Source organism: Opisthocomus hoazin, chromosome 3 (assembly GCF_030867145.1).
Source record: "Opisthocomus hoazin isolate bOpiHoa1 chromosome 3, bOpiHoa1.hap1, whole genome shotgun sequence".
Lineage (NCBI taxonomy): Eukaryota > Metazoa > Chordata > Aves > Opisthocomiformes > Opisthocomidae > Opisthocomus > Opisthocomus hoazin.
In genome coordinates this window covers 34,073,106-34,089,843 of record NC_134416.1, presented here as the reverse complement: position 1 = coordinate 34,089,843, position 16,738 = coordinate 34,073,106, and the positions used below count along the sequence as shown (strand labels likewise).

Genomic DNA, 16,738 nt, shown 5'->3' with positions numbered 1-16,738 from the left:
GGCACCTTCTCATGTGAAGTGCTGGAAGCAGCACAGAGGCCATGCTGTCTTCCCAGGTTCTGGCACCTCAGTCTCAAACTCCCGCACAACAGCACTGGCAGAGAAACACATACACGGCTACTCCATCAAAAAACTCCAGGCACCAGGCGTAGCTTCGGGTTTCTGTTCTTCTGGTCAGGAGAGAGCAGCTCTGCGTTTCATCCGGTCTGACACAAGGCCAAAAGAGGCAGAGGTGGCATCGTCCTGATGGTGGAAACGAGTCTTGGGGATACATTGGAATGGGGATTGTGACTTAGAAATCGCAGCTTCCTCATGGGATATGACAGTAAATCTCTCTGCTCACCTGACAGAATTTGACAAAAGCTTGGCCTGACCCTCCCGCTCCCGGGGCCTGGTAACGGCGCGTGTTCTGTGGTGGTCTTCCCGCACCAGCGTGCAGCCATGGCGACGGCTGTGTCTTCCTTTAAGAAGTGGGAATTCGGGTATCGCTGTTTGATGTGGACTAAACCCAAGGTGCCACATTTTCATTTTTCCAGCTCTAGAGCATGAGGTTGCGCACAGGCTTTGAATTTTCCTGTGCACTGTGAGTACCCGCGTTAGCGCTGTGTTCCGACTGACGGCGAGCTTGCTGCCTGGTCGCTGCGGGCGCGTGGCGGGTCTGCTCCCAGGCTGGCGGCACGCTGCGGGTCGCCGTGGCTCCGTGGTGTGTGGCGTACCGGGGGGATGTCAGAGGCCGCGGGGAAGGCAAACTGCGTTGGGCTGTTGGCCCCTCACCGCGCTGTCTCTGTGCCACACGGTGCCCCAGGTTTGTCCCTGAATTGGCCGTAAGAAGCAGGATAGGTGATAAACGACGGGATTTAAGGATTCAGCGCCGCGGACTGCAGAAACCCCCTGGAGCCGGGGGACTGGCTGTGGGTCCCGATGGAGGTGCCGTTTGTGCCCACCGTGCCCGGCGTGCGTGGCGGTGTGCGGGGGGGCGGGCGGGGGGGCCGGCGGCGTGCCCGCTCTTGCCGCCGCGGGCGGGACTGGGCGGGCAGGGGCTCGGCGGGGCCGGGCCCGGGGCGCGGCGGGCGCCAGCCCCATTGGCTCTCCCCGCCGCCGCACGTCGCCGGCCCCGCTTATAAAGGCGGCGGCGGCCCCGCTGCAGCCCGTCCGCCCGCCGCCGCGCTGCTCCCCGGGTTGCCGCCAGCCCCAGCGCCGCCATCGCCATGGCCGTCGACGCGTTCTTAGGGAAATGGTGCCTCATCTCCAGCGAGGGCTTCGAGGAGTACATGAAGGAGCTGGGTGAGGAGCCGGCGGCTGCGCGACCCCGGGAAGCAGGGAGGGAGGAAGGGATGATGGAGGGAGGGGTGCCGGCCCCGGCCGCCCCGGGGACGGGCCGCCGCCGCCGTCCGCCGAGGCTCTGTCCAAGGTCCGCGGCGGGCGCGGCCCCGGGGCCGGCGCGCGGCCCCGCAGCTGGGCCGGAGGGCGGGGGAGCGGCCGTGATGCGGGGATGCTGCGGGATGCGGCGGGATGCGACACTGGCGGCTCCGCGCCCTCCTTCCTCCGGGGACCCTTCCCCCGGGACAGCTGCCCGCCTCGGGGCTCCGCGTCCTCAAGATGTCGGCGACCCTGGTTTCGCACCGTAAGGCGCCGGTGCCGGGAGGCAGCACCCCGGCGTGTCGGCCGGCTGCCGTCAGGCCGGTGCGCTCCTCCCTCTGCGGGCAGTGGCCCGGGGCGGCGGGGCCGGGGCAGCCCGGGGAGCCGGAGGTCGGGGTGGGGTGGGGGCTGGCAGGGCCGGCCCGGCCCCGCAGACGGAGCCGCTGAGCCCGGGCTGCGTTCCTGCCGAGTCACCGCGGGCGTCTCCACCCGGGAAAGCCGAGCTGGGTGAGCCGACAGCCGGCCGCACCGCCCGAGGCCGCGGGCGTCCTCCCGCGGGAGAACCCCCGTCCCGGGGGAGGGGGTAGTCCTGCCTTGTCACCCCCGCTTCCAGCTTGCCCGATGTTTTGCGAGACAAAGTTGCCGGATCAAGAGCAGCCCTGGCACCGGGAGCCTCCTCTGCTCGCTGCCCTGTGAGCAGCCTTGGCCAGACACCTTGCAGAGCCTGTATCGCTTTCTGGGGTTTATTGACTACCGAAAGGTAGGATATTTTCCCAAGAGGCGGAAGACGTGGCCTTGAATGTCTTTGGAGGGAGGAGAGGAAGGAATTTAGGTCTTGTGCTCCTCATGTAAGACACGAACGGCATCGCTGCATTTACACTCTGCAGACAGTGGTGGCTGTAATCCTATTTCGCGAGCGGCCTGTCAATATCTGATCGCCATCATGCGAGAAAGCCTGCTGGACTGAGCCCTTTGGGAGACTTTGGAGGAAATTCAAGAATTTTAAGCTCAGCTCAGTTCAGACATGGATTAGGATGCCGTGGTGCTCACGCCGAATAGCCAGGGCTAGACATGTGCCAATTTGCAACTTCAAAGTAGAAATTAAGTGCTGCAACTGCAGAGCACCTCCCATGTGTAGGCAGCAGCTGAGTGTTTGTTTGTTTTTGGAACACAGTCTTAAACCAGTCATTTTTCCTTTTTGCAATTATAATTTAGGCAATTAAATTTACTCCAAGTCACTGGCTCCTAAGCCAGTCCTTTATTGGATCTCACCCTCGTTGACTACTTAGGAAACTCTCTGCCTTTGATCCTATTGATGCACCATAAATTAAGTTCTGCTCAGTCTGTATGAAAGAACATTCGAGGAGAAAGAAGCTTGAATTTCACTGCTTGCCGTATGGAAAACATACGTGGCTCGTCTCTGTTTAGTTGGATCCCAAGGCATAGCTGATCAGAACAACGCCCTGATTACTCTGGGCTGGAGGACAGCAAAGGGGTGGGTGGGGGGGTCACAGCGACAATAATTTCCAGTTCTGGTCAGAATTTCTTTTCTGATCAGAAAAGCTGGACTGAGGAGGACTGGTTTTTGCTCTGCAGTCTCAAGATTAAGGCTCAGTCCTGGAATCTCAGTTGAGTGTGGGGCAGCAGTGGCTGGGCAGTACTTTGCCGTTCCCAACCCCAAGGAAGCTGTCATCTTTGCTGTGCGGACTCAGCCCTCGCCCCAGTATCCTGCACGCTCCTGCCGTGCTGCTGTGTGACAGCGTCTGCTCACTGCCCCGGCTGCAGAGCCCAGGCGCTCGGTGGCACCTTCTGCTCCATCTGGTTGCCTGTCAGTTCTTGGTTCAGAGCTGCACTTTCCAGTTTGGCGGACTCGCATTTGTTGTCTGACTACCCTTTTATTCAGATCTTCACCCTGCAGATCAAAAGGACTCGAGCAAACCACTCAGAGTGCACGCAGGGGCTGAGGCGGGGGAGTGTTTTTTGCTGAAGAGTTTTGAGGGCTGCTGTATCCAAATGATGGATTTTCAGTCATTTGCAAAGCTCACTGCTCTCACGGCTCCTCTGTGCGTATGCGTAACTTGTCTGTGAGCACTATTTTGCATGATAGCAGTTTTCTAATTCACAAGTCCATACTTTGGATACAGGATGTAGAAGGTGAACTTATATTAAAAATTGCAGGTTTGTAGTTGCATACAGGGTGATGGAAGAGTGTTTTTTCGAGTAAGTTGAAATAAATACTCAGGTGCATTAAATCTGCCAATTAGTAATCTTCAGTAGAATTTTTAAAGTGTTTAGAACTTAAAAGGGAAAAATTTTATATTAGTTTAAGCTTTTGTGTTTGTTTTCCTGTTTGTTGTTTATTTCTGTTTGTAAAAATTCAATGTTGAGTGCACCTGTAAGTCCTCTAAAGGGCAAAACAGATTTAACTTTAGCTACCTGAGGAAGCTGAAGAATAACTCTGCAAATAATCTTTTTTCCTTCCTCATCAGTGGATAATTTAAAACATCCTCTTTCTTTGTGGCTCTTGAGCTTTGATTCTCAAGTGTACTTAAGTGTCTAATTAAATGGGAATTAGGTGTTTGAATTCTTGAGTGGCCCCAAGCCATAGGGTTTAACTGACTTTGTGACACTCTGTGCCTCTCGCCTTGCAGGTGTGGGTATGGCCATGAGAAAAATGGGAAGCATGGCCAAACCAGATGTTTACATTATTAAGGACGGGGACACAATCACCGTAAAAACAGAAAGCACCTTCAAAACTTCACAGTTCAACTTCAAGCTCGGTGAGAAGTTTGAGGAAAATACATTAGATGGCAGGAAAACTCAGGTCAGTATGCTAGACTTTCTACTGAAAAAACAGTTCTTTGGGTATTTTACAGATGGAGATGCTATTTAAAAATCGGTTTTGAGATCCATACTAACAATGCTTTATTGGATGAACAGATGCAGCTGTGAGTCTCATTGAAATATTTTTTTTCCTGCATTAAGCAACTTCCAAAGAGCGAAAATGCTGAAACCAATAATGTCTTGTATATTTTGTTGTTTTCTGTTTGTAGCAGGAGCATAGTGTTAGTAAAACTAACAGACTGTAAATCCATGTTAAAGCCAAATGCCATTCATTTGAAGCCTGTGGAAAAAAATCCCATTGATGTTTAATCAAAGGCAATTCAGCCCTAGGGTTAACCTTTCCGCTCAGTCCTAACAAGAGAGCCTGGCTCAGTGTGTGGTGGGATAACACACACACAAGGCGCAGTCCCTAATCTCCAGTTTTAGAAGGCAAAGAGCTCCTCCCTGCACCAAGGAGAGAGAATACTAATCCAAAAGGAGATTAAACACAAAGAAGTCCTCAGATATATCTCTCCCATTTCCTTATGTGAGTGCTCTCTGTGTGCCACCCCCCCCTCCAGCCACATGCTGGCAATTCATCTCTTATTGCAAGATCAGATAAACATTACACAAAAGCTCAAAGCCAGTGTACAAAGAGGTGAACAGAGAACATCGTCTGCTCTTGTTGATCAGAACTATAGAATCATAGAATCACAGGTTGGAAAAAACCTCTAAGATCATCAAGTCTATGCATGCTATCAAAGGTCTGCCTGACGCAAGAATGTGTCAGAGCAGAGAGTGAACAAGCAATGAGTTACTGTAAGAAAACGATCAATAAAACATTTAAGATAGTATCCTGGATTTGTAGATATCAATGGCAAAATTAGTATTGAGTGAGCTGGGGTGGGATTTTTTTCCTCTGGAATCAGGTGTTGGAAAACCTCGTTCTCCATCAAATATTGTGGGTAAAATGCTGATATTTGGGTTCTTATTTCAGACCCTGATCAGCTTAAAAGATGATGGGTCATTGGTTCAGGAGCAGGAATGGGATGGCAAGAAGACCATAATAACACGGAAACTAGTGGATGGACAATTGGTGGTGGTGAGTTCAGTCCCTCTTTCTGATCCCTGAGTGCTGCTGGCTGGTAGCCTGAAAAGTAACTTGAAAAGATCTTTTTCCTTATACTCTGTGCTGGGGCAAATTAATTAATCCATCTCTTTGTCTTCTAGGAATGTGACATGAATGGTGTCAAGTGTGTTAGAGTCTACCAGAAAGCATGAGGACATCTTCATGTTCAGTAGGAACTTGCTACAAACAACTCAGTTCAGTGGACAGAGCTCCTTTACACTCCGTGTTTTCCTTTTCCCTGTTTTCTAGTATTTCAATGGACTGAGTAGCTGAGTGCAATCCTTTTTAAAAGCCGTGATGTAACCATTATGTAACTATTCTGAATTTATGAGGCTATTAAATAAAAGTGTCAAATGTATGAAGTGGATATGTTGTTACTAAAGTGGAATTTTAAAGTGTGGTTTTATAAAAACTCAGTTTGGTTTTAAGCTCTACTACAAACTGCCTTCAGCTCAAGATAATGCAATATATGGCAACAAACAGTTAATAGCCAGCTGAATTTTGACCAGCACCCTTAATTGCCAAGGTAGTAAAATCTGAAATGGAAAAAACATTCAGAGTTCAGGCTCTAGAGTTGTTTCGAACTTGCATGTTACGAAGTAAATAGAATGGGGAGGGGTGTGTGTGTATAAATAAGAGAAGCTTTGTTGGTGTTTAAGTAGAGAAATGGATTTTCAGGGGTTACTTTGTTTTTTCATGTTTCAAACCCACAAATTTCTTACCTGTAAGAATATGTACCAGTGAGCTACCGGACATGACAAACTTAAGCAAACACATACATGCTTTACTGAAAGGAAGTGTTATCTTGAGAGGACCCTGTTTTCTTAGCAAAATCCTTATTTCTGGTCTAGGACCATTCTAAAAACTCTTAACCAAAATCTGCTGAAACACTGCCTAAAACTTAAAACCTCATTTTATTTATTTTTTTTTAACTTGCTAGAAACACCTACCAATGGAGTTTATATGCTTTAAAGTGCCATAATAAATAATCAGAAATATCGGTGTCTTGTGTACTACTTTTTCACTGGTTGGGAAACAGAGCCTATGATGCTGCTGTTCTTCCAGAGAGATGTCAGAACAAACAAAATTAAAAAGGCTTTGGTGAATTTCTGTCACACCAGACAAATGTGTCCTAAAAGTGAAAATGTTTGCCGACAGGTGATGGAGAGATTTCTATCTAGTTCAGAAACCTGGGGCATCATGCAGTTGTCCACTTCCAATTTGCAGCATCAGCCATCACAGAATCCATTGCTACTTCAACCCTACTGATATTTTAGCTGCTCAATGCCTGTATCGTACTACTGAGCTTACCCTACTAGCAGAAAAGTCTGTTATGTTCATCCTACCAACCATAGAAAATTACTTTTCCCATAATTTTGGACCATTTATCCTTTTCATAACTTCCCGACTACTTATGAATCATCCCATTCACCTATGTAATCTGAAAGAATTTACAACTGGAGCATATCTCTTACTTTTTTTTTTTCACTATCTGTATAGAAGTAAATATTTTTCCTGGTCTCCTAATGTCTCCTTTTTGAGTTGGCCAATTTTTGTATCACTTTCATTTAGTATTTTTCCTGACTTTGAAGTGAACCCTGAAGATCTATGCCATATTCTTACATGGGACATTAGAAACAATTTTTTTTGTTATTAGGGGAAAGAATCTCCCCATAGAAACAATATGAACAGAAAACAAACTGATCTGATAAGGAATCTGATAAGTTTACAATTAGAAATACGCTAAATATTAGCAGGAGAACGGATTCAGCAACCCATGGCATGACATGAAAAACCTGCCTCCATTCCAAAAGAAACAACATTACTGCTTTAAGTCAGACATTACGCCTTCTGTGAGGTCACTGGTCTATCACTTGTGCTGCTTGTTTACTCTTCTGGTGCTGGGTAGTGTTAATTGTTTATCTTTCATTTGAATGGAAAAAGCTTCCAATGTCTTTTATAGGACATCCGTTTTGATTACAATGAGCTCACTTCTTGTAACACAAAAGGCAGAAGAGTATCTTTTTAGAGCAATTTCCTTTGGAAACAAGTCTTATGAAGTCTGTGTTCGTGTGTGTGTGCTCTCTGATTTCAGCCACATGTGAAGTAGAGACTAGAGGTCCCAAATGTAATTATTCTTCCACAAACGTCATGAAAAAAGGCGGCCTGATGAAGGAGGTGATAGACTGCTGAAGTGCCTTGATGATGGAAAGACTGCAGATGAAAGTGATACTTTGTTTGACATTAAATGGAAGAAAAACATTATAAGCCCTCTTGGCACACAAAAGAAGTTATCTTAAACAGAAAAGTTGACCAAAGGTATGATGCAGATCAACAGGAAACTGGAATTCTTTAGACCTAATTCCCCAGAACTACTTAGGCTCACATATTTATTTTTTCTATTTTGATGTTATTTTCAGCCTATGTTGCTGGTAACTTCAATGCAAGTGTACTGTGACCCACAACTACGATATATACAACATATTTGTGTTAGACTAGACCATGTGCTTAAAACGACAATTGTTTTATAGTACTGCAAGCCAAGATGTATAATGCTCAAGACTTGAAAATGTAATTAATTTCCAAAATCCTTCTATTAGTTATGATACAAGCCAAAATTTTGGCTCTTCATGAAGTGTGTATACAAAATGTTCTCATCTGTGTAAAACAGCCAATTTTCCTGAGATTTGAATAACTCTCTGTAGTTCACTATATCACACAGGATGGCAGGAAATAAGACTTCCAAGAACAACTGAAAATGAAGAAACTACACACTATCCATCCAGGACTGCTTTATAATGCTACAGAATTATGAAATAAGGAGACAAGTTTTGATGTGACATTTTAGTGCATGTTTCTGAAGATATTTTGGAGGCACAGAAGAAACATGTTTGGCACACAGAAGCTGCAAATAAAACTTGCTCAAAGAGAAGCAGTTTCGATATCCACTCCAACACATGTTCATTTAAAGTCATGAGCAGTGCGCAATTTATATCTTTATACCTCACTGTCTTCTCAAATTGGTGTAGTTTTCATAGAAAGGGGGTTTGGGTGTTTCCTTGTTTGCCTGGTGGGTTTTTTGGGGGAGTGGTTCTAGGTTTTTTTAGTGGTGAACTGGGGTAAAGGAGTAGAGAATGAAGTTATTTAGCAATTTATATCTGCTACTCTACCATGTTAGGGAAATCTCTTGTCTGATCTTTCAAGGGACACTAATGAAATGGTGCTGTGCTTTGGGGAGAGCATACTGGCTCTGTACAACGCTCAGACTATCAAAGATTTTCCTGTTATGATTCAGTTATATGATTTATCTCGAAATTGTTATCCTACTCTGCTTGAAATCACTGCAATTAATACTGGCCTTTCCTCTTCCTCTCCCCTCCCTACCTCACACATGCACTTCAGATCAAAGTTTTTTAAAAAACAAAATAAATGATGGAAAATCTCTCGGTTTTCTGAGGTTATGGTCCTACTGTTAGCTGTCAGCTGTCCTAAAAAAAGGCACTGATTATTTCTTGAAGTGTGGAGGTCACGTGTAGGAACATAGTTTTGCTCTGCCAATGGCTACTTGAGCAACATTAACTGTGAGACTCAAACATCCAAAAAGAGAATGAATCATTGAACAGACACTATTTTTTTTTTCAGGTTAGAACCTAAAAATCTAGTACTGTTAATACTAATGACTGTAAACAGCAAACAACCTTATCTACTTCTGTATAATATTATGTCAAATATATTGAATGCAGTCCCTTCAAAGTAACTCATAAAAGTCAGATGCTGAAAAGAAGTGCCCTGTAAGTATTTTTCAGGGCCCCAAGGGGCCTTGACCAAGTTTCCCAGGAGCCCCACTTCAGCTCAGCTTGGTTGTCAGTCCATGCCTGAGCTACTTGTCAGAGGGTCAGTCTCCAGCTCAGATACCTGCAGATTTACAAAAAAATTAATGCATTAAATTCATGTCTATGAAGGAACTGCTTTACAAAGGCTTGAATTCTACTTTAAAATTGTTTTACAAAAATGAAAGTAATACAGGCCAGCTCCATTCAAACCTTTGCTGGTGACTCCTTCCCTGTCTGAGAATGTGCTAACACAATGAATGGATTAGAAACCCTTTGCACTATGTTGATTATTGGTGCTTGTAGGGGAAAAAAATCCCACACAGTGTCATAGTGGGTGGGAGCAAGTTAACATGTGTTAATCATTCTTTGATGCCTCATTTCAGTCCCATTGTTCAGCCCTGGGAGCATTTAGCACTATTTTCATAGGTTTTGGAGACAATCCAGCATCTGTGTAAACACATTTTTGTCCCATGGTTCTCCTTCTAGCTTTGACTTTTCAGCCCTTGTACATCAAATTAACATTTTGTTGACACTTCCCAGAATGGTTTTACTTCATATTATTATTTCAGAGGAAAAGGAAATACTATTAGAGACCCCACTCCCAAGAGTGAATTTGGCTTCCTTTCCAGCAAAAATGTTTCCAAAATCAATTCCCTCTACCAGATGGTCTTAATTATATTCTGGGAGATATTTACAGGTGAAGTCCATTGTAATTTCAGAAGAAATGTAAAGTTTCAGCAACAAGTGCAAACCAGAATCAGTTTCAGATCATGTCCTGCAAAAATCTACTGAATCCCAAACATTACAGTTGAGACTTTAAAATAAATAGTAGATTTGGCATTAATCACAGACGTACACTCTGAAATTAAACACCAGAAGAAAAATATCCCACTCTGAGGACCATACATACTACTTGTCTAGGACTGAATATTTGCTCCCACATGCATAGCATCTGATTGCCTCAGAAATTCATGCTTGAAATCAATGAGTCTACCCTCAGAAATTGCATTAGCTGAGGGTGCAGCTGAGCTCATTTTGCAGCGCAAGTGTCCAAGAGAAAATCAAGGGACGGAGTGCAATTTTCAGGCTGGGCTGGTGGTGCATTGCTGCTGAGTACCCCAGGGGCATTCCTGCTCTGTCACTTGGTGTCTTCTGGGGCCATGCGGTATGGTCCTGTATGGTGAATAGCAAATTTGAAATCATAAGGAATAGGGCAGCCTGCGTCTCTTGACCTCAACAGCAACCTTGAACTGAGACCAGAGAGCCCATGATACGGAGTTTCTGGAAACTCCTGGAGTACAAGGGATCTTTAGGTACATGGAAAGTTGAGCTGAAGGCAATTCAGACTGGCTTCTTACTCTAGAAATCATGGCCAGGTCTTGTTAAGGCTTTGCAATTAAATTCTCTAAGTAGCCTAGTGAAGTAGAAGAGTAGGAATTATTCCTATTCTACTACAGAGTGCAAGTAAGGCAAAATACCATTAATACTTTCCCTTTCCAAAGTGTGTACAGCAGCAATTGATACTGGGCTTTGCTCTCCATGCTTTCTATTGTCTCATCAGCACTCATGCTCCTAAACCACCTTGCTTCGTACAGATTTAACTGTATATAAATAAAGTTCAGAAAATGGGATATTTCTGTTATTTTACATTTATTTTTTTCTCTTGGTGAAATGCAGAATGAAAATGCAAGCTGCATCTCTTTACTTGTTGTTTACTTGCATTGTTTAAATAGTCACATCCTTTTTGAACAATTCATGGAATACGGTTCCTCTGTTTAACCAGCTTAACCAAGGAATGCTTTTCTGAAACTAGAACAGAAGAGAGGAAGCCAATTGATTAAAACAGAAATCACAGATGCCTCAGTGCCTTAGCAGCCTCACTCCCCTTTCCCCTTGTCATGTATTTGCACAACACAATTCATTCTTTTCTAAGCCTACACAGTATTCCTCTGTATGTTTGCTTTCTTCATGAAGATTCTTATTTTTTTCCTGTGGTGTTTATGTCAGGTGTCTTGGATTTAGATTCTGAGCATCCAGCTGGTGTGACTACTGGAGTAGGGATTAAGAAAGATAAAAATAAGTATAGCTGCATCTTGTCTAGTTTCTCTTTTTTTTTTTTCTTTTTTTGAACTCTTTTGTTTTTCACCACTGAGAGAATGAAGGAAACTAAGTGCACAGCTTTTACCTCTCACTGCATGCAATGTTATGCGTGGCAGCCATCTTGAAAGTCTGAATTTGAAGTAGCGTATGTCTAAGCAATATTGACTGCAGATTTAGCTGGTCCCACATGTACTTTGTTCTTATGCTTGTATTGAAATAGTTTTAAGCAGAATTATCTCCAGTGATTAGTCAGTATAGCTCTGACCTAGGAAATTAGATACATGCGTGCTTTCACAAAAAGCAATACTCTGCTGGTTTGAGTTTTTTTAATAGTCACAGTATTACTATTTTTTGAATATAAATTATGATAATCAAATGAAGTAAACAACTTAATCTGAAAAGATCTGTTTCCTTTATTAATCTGTCAGCTAGACCTGGAAGAAGTTTGATCATATCTGGTTGGAACTGGAACTCAAGTTTCAAACTGGAACTTGAAAATTTGTAGCTCAAATTTTGCTGCGTTCTGTTTTGTTGCAGTCTTAATTTACAGGGTTCTGAGATTTTCCCTCATAATTTAGAACTTTTCCCAGTAAGTTACTCACATTTGTCATACATACATTGCTTTGGGAAGTTGCTCGACATCCTTCCCTTGTAGTCAATGTTGAAGACACCGTCCGTAGAAGTTTCTCGACTTATTTTTCCTCATTGGGTTTGTAGAGGAGAGGGAAGGAACAATTCAGGTTAAATACCCTTGGATATAATACATCCAAAATAAAAAGGCTGGAAAGAAAGGTCTCCCCAGAGATTTTTGTCTGTTAAAGAAAACACAGATCTGAAACATTATCTATCCTTGGAAAATAAAGAGTACCAAACCCTTCAAAATATTTAAAAAAAATCTGAGATAAAGCTCTGCAAACTCAGGTTGTCAGCCATAGCTCCCATTCATATAGATAGTGCCTTATTTGGGACTGGCTGGACATACCTTCTTTTGAGTAAAAGCACAGTTTGTGTAAAAGGTTGTCCAGGAGTCTACTGGAATTTCCCTTCTTCCCAGCTGATAACTCTTTTTGTCAGTTATGTCTTTGTTTCATTGTGATCAACTATTTTCTTAAAGATAATATCCAATGTTTTTCTCCATTTAGTGAGATTTCTCTGGTCCTATTGTATTCATGGCTTTAAATTTTAGGAGATGCTTGGCACATTTCCATAATTTCTTGTATAGATTCTAGCAGAGAGCTAACTGCTGCTTTGAGGCTGAACTGAGCTGGATTTCTGAGCTGGATTCCCACTAAGGTCAAGATCCAAGCGCATCTATTATAGAGGCACTGATGGTATCTTATGAAGGGACAGCCTTCTATATCAATGGAAAGCCTTGCATTACTTCAGTAAGATTGGATAAGGCTTTAGTAACATAAAGCTAATATCAGAGATCAAGAATGAATGATTAATTTTCAGACACATTACTGACTTTAAAATTAGGTTATAAAATTTTCATCCTCAATGTTTATAATACTTATGGTGGTAAAAGAGTTCACTGGAAACACAATTTGGGCAGCAAGTAAAGTTTGATACATTCATATTTTAATATTTTTAAAAATAATTATTTAATAATTAAAATATTAAAACATATTTTATTTTAAGATTTACAACAGAGATCACTGTTGGCAGTATGGTTTTATTATGCTTTCACTGTCTTGTTCTTGGAATAAAACCCAAGAGTTACATGTGGAATTGAGTAGAGAACGAAATATATTGCATTCTCTGGGTGTTATTCTTATTTAATTACATCATCTTAGAGAAAACATTTCCCTTAGATGGTTTATTGGCCTTGAATAATATCAACAGATTTTGGTAGGAAGGATATTCAGTTATATCTTACAATAGCATCTCACTGTTAACTTCAATAATGTTATGATGACGAGGAAAAAGCATTTAGGATCCAATGCCATTTTTTTTTAGCTTAATGCTTATTGGGACATCTTTTGAAGAAAACACTGATAAAACATGTTGTACAATATCGTCAATCATGCCTGTACTGTTATGTAATGTTGCAAAAAAGAAGGCTGTAATTAATTTTTTACTGCCCTGTGCAATGGGGTGTCATCCTTGCAAGTCTTTAAATTAATTAATGTAATAAAGTGCTAGCTACTTACTAAACACAGCAACTTTCTTGGCGTATTAAGTTGCAAGTTGTTACATCAGGGGGAAAAAGGAAAGTTTGATGCTATTTTATTACTGTGAGTCCAGTGGATCCCACACAAATCTGGAAAAGCCAGATTTTCTGTATAGCTATCACATTATAAATGAAATTATGAATTATTTTCTATAAGATAACTCTCATGAGCTCACCTGTTGCTTTTGAAAGTTGTGCTTAGATGTAATTTGATGTAATTTCGGATAATATTTGAGAATAATAGGTTACATGAATAAAAGCATGATTTTATTAACACAATATGACACGCAAATTTGTGAAGTGTTCCATATTTTTTGCGACCAGGAGCACGGGCGAACAGGGCCAGCAAACAGGGTGCGGCGCAGCAGTTTGCACGGCAGTTGGCACAGACAGGGCGTGCGGGGAAGGCGTGCAGGCAGGGTGCAGTCCCTCTCCTGGCAACCTGACTAGTGGACATCACCCTCCCAGGAGACATTCTAGCCATGGTTTCCACTTTCCAAAGCCGTTGTCAGAAGGAGCGTGGGGACCCAGACGGAGGTCCCACACAAACACACGGCTGTCCAGGTCTCTGGCTGCAGGGAGTGCCTGAGCCTGGCACTTGTACCGGAGGACAGCAGAGACAACGGCTGTGTTCAGTGCGACCAGGTAAATGACCTGCTCAGCCTGGTGGCAGAGCTGAAGGACGAAGTGGAGAGGTTAAGGAGCATCTGGGAGTGTGAGAGGGAGATCAACTGGTGGAGCCGCACCCTGCCCTCCCTGAGGCCAAGGCAGCAGGAGGCGGCTCCACGAGAAGCAGAGAACCCCCTACCCTCTTGCCACCAAGCAGAAGGAGGGGACCTAAGAGACAGGGGGGAATGGAAACGGGTCCCTGCTCAGGGCGGCAAGCAAATTCCCTCCTGGCCTCCCTCACCTGCCCAGTTGCCCTTAAGCAACAGATACAGGGCTCTGGTATGTGATGGACCAGCCACAGAGGATGTGGGTGAAGGTCCATCCGGGGGGTTGCCTAGGACAAGTTGATCAGCCCCATGTATTACGACTGCCCCGGCTAACTAAAAAAGGAGGGTAACTGCTGCAGGCAATTCCCTTCTGAAGGGAACAGAGGGCCTGATATGCCAACTGGACCCATCCCACAGGGAAGTCTGCTGCCTCCCTGGGGCCCGGGTTAGGGATGTTGCGAAGAAACTCCCTGGTCTGGTGCGGCCCTCTGATTATTACCCATTGTTGGTAATGCAAGTTGGTGGGGACGAGATCGCGGACAGAAGTCCCAAGGCCATCAAAAGGGACTTCAGGGCACTGGGGTGACTGGTTGAAGGATCAGGGGCACAGGTGGTGTTTTTCTCAATCCCATCAGTGGCAGGGAAGAGCACTGAAAGGGGCAGGAAAACTCACTTGATCAACAGGTGTCTCAGAGACTGGTGCTGCTGGTGGAATTTTGGTTTCTTTGATCATGGGGAGGTTTACATGGCACCAGGCCTGCTGGTGACAGATGGAGTGTGGCTTTCTCAAAGGGGAAAAAGGATTCTTGCCCATGAGCTGGCGGCATTCATCAAGAGGGCTTTAAGCTAGGTCTGAAGGGGGAGGGGTACGTAACCCAGCTCACTAGAGATGAGCCCAGGCATGGCATGCCAGTGTCAGCGGTGAGATCGACAGCCCAGCTCAAGTGCATCTACACCAATGCATGTAGCATGGGCAATAAACAAGAGGAGCTGGAAGACATTGTGGGGCAGGACAGCTATGACTTGGTCGCCATCACAGAAACGTGGTGGAATGACTCTTGTGACTGGAGTGCTTCAATGGATGGCTATAAGCTCTTCAGAAGGGATAGGCAAGGAAAGAGAGGCGGTGGGGTGGCTCTGTATGTTAGGGACTGCTTCGATTGTATTGAGCTCGACGATAGTGATGACAAGGTTGAATGCTTATGGTTGAAGATGAGGGGGAAATCCAACAAGGCAGACATCCTGCTGGGGGTCTGTTATAGATCATGAACCAGGATGAAGAGGCAGATGAAGTTTTCTACAAGCGGCTGGCAGAAGTCTCACAATCGCTAGCCCTTGTTCTTGTTGGGGGGACATTAACTTACCGGACATCTGCTGGAAATACAACACAGCAGAGAGGAAACAGTCTAGGAGGTTCCTGGAGTGTGTGGAAGAGAACTTCCTGACGCAGCTGGTAAGTGAGCCTACCAGAGAAGGTGCCTCGCTAGACCTGCTGTTTACTGACAGAGAAGGACTGGTGGGAGACGTGGTGGTCGGAGGCTGTCGTGGGCTTCGCGACCATAAAATGACAGAGTTCTTGGTTTGTGGCGAGGTAAAGAGGGGGGCCAGCAAAACCACCAGCATGGACTTTCAGAGGGCAGACTTTGGCCTGTCCAGGATGCTGGTTGAGAGAGTCCCTTGGGAGAGAGTGCTGAAGGGCAAAGGGGTCCAGGCAGGCAGGACATTCTTCAAGGAGGTAGTCTCAAAGGCACAGGAGCAAGCTGTCCCCGTGTGCCACAAGACGAACTGGTGGGGAAGATGTCTGGCCTGGCTGAACAGGGAGCTCTTGTTGGGACTCAGGAAACAAAGGAGGGTCTACCACCTCTGGAAGAAAGGGCAGGTGACTCAAGAGGAGTACAGGGGTCTCGTTAGGTCATGTAGAGAGGAAATCAGAAAGACAAAATCCCAGCTAGAACTCAGGCTGGCCACAGTTGTAAGGGACAACAAGAAATGTTTTTACAAATACACCAACAACAAAAAGGCTGCCAACGAGAGTCTCCATCCCTTATTGGATGCAAGGGGGAATATTGCCAGCAAGGATGAGGAAAAGGCTGAGGTACATCATGCCTTCTTTGTCTCAGTCTTTAACAGTCAGACTGGCTGTTCCCAGGATAGTCAGCCCCCAGTGCTGGAAGATAGGGAAGGAGTGTGGAAGAAACCACTCGTAATCCAGGAGGAAGCAGTTAACGATCTGCTATGCTTACAAGTGTCTGGGGCTGGATGGAATCCACCCAAGAGTGCTGAAGGAACTGCAGAGGAGCTGGCCAAGCCACTCTCCACCATCTATCAGCAGTCATGGCTAACAGGGGAGGTCCCTGATGACTGTAGGATCGCCAGCGTAACACCCGTCTACAAGAAAGGCCAGAAGGAGGATCCTGGGAACTACAGGCCTGTCAGTGCCAGGGAAGACTATGGAACGATTCATCCTGAGTGCGCTCACCAGGCATGTGAGGGACAACCGGGGGATCAGGCCCAGCCAGCATGGGTTCATGAAAGGCAGGTGCTGCTTGACCAACCTGATCTCCTTCTATGACCAGGTGACGTGCCTAGTGGATGAGGGAAAGGC

The 16,738-nt window shown here is 45.0% G+C and overlaps 1 protein-coding gene across 1 annotated transcript; it reads left to right on the top strand.

Annotated features, from left to right (window-relative positions):
• Positions 1-1,107: 1,107 nt before the first annotated feature.
• LOC104336274 (fatty acid-binding protein 5) lies at positions 1,108-6,309 on the top strand. Its single transcript, XM_075415940.1, has 4 exons — positions 1,108-1,284; positions 4,011-4,183; positions 5,180-5,284; positions 5,413-6,309. The coding sequence occupies exons 1-4, from the start codon at positions 1,209-1,211 to the stop codon at positions 5,461-5,463; spliced, it is 405 nt and encodes a 134-aa protein (XP_075272055.1). The 5' UTR covers positions 1,108-1,208; the 3' UTR covers positions 5,464-6,309.
• The last annotated feature ends 10,429 nt before the right edge of the window (positions 6,310-16,738 follow it).

Coding starts and splice junctions, on each gene's coding strand:
- LOC104336274 (XM_075415940.1), top strand. CDS start 1,209: ATGGCCGTCGACGCGTTCTTAGGGAAATGGTGCCTCATCTCCAGCGAG. Junction 1,285..4,010: donor GGAGTACATGAAGGAGCTGG/GTGAGGAGCCGG, acceptor CTCGCCTTGCAG/GTGTGGGTATGGCCATGAGA. Junction 4,184..5,179: donor TAGATGGCAGGAAAACTCAG/GTCAGTATGCTA, acceptor TTCTTATTTCAG/ACCCTGATCAGCTTAAAAGA.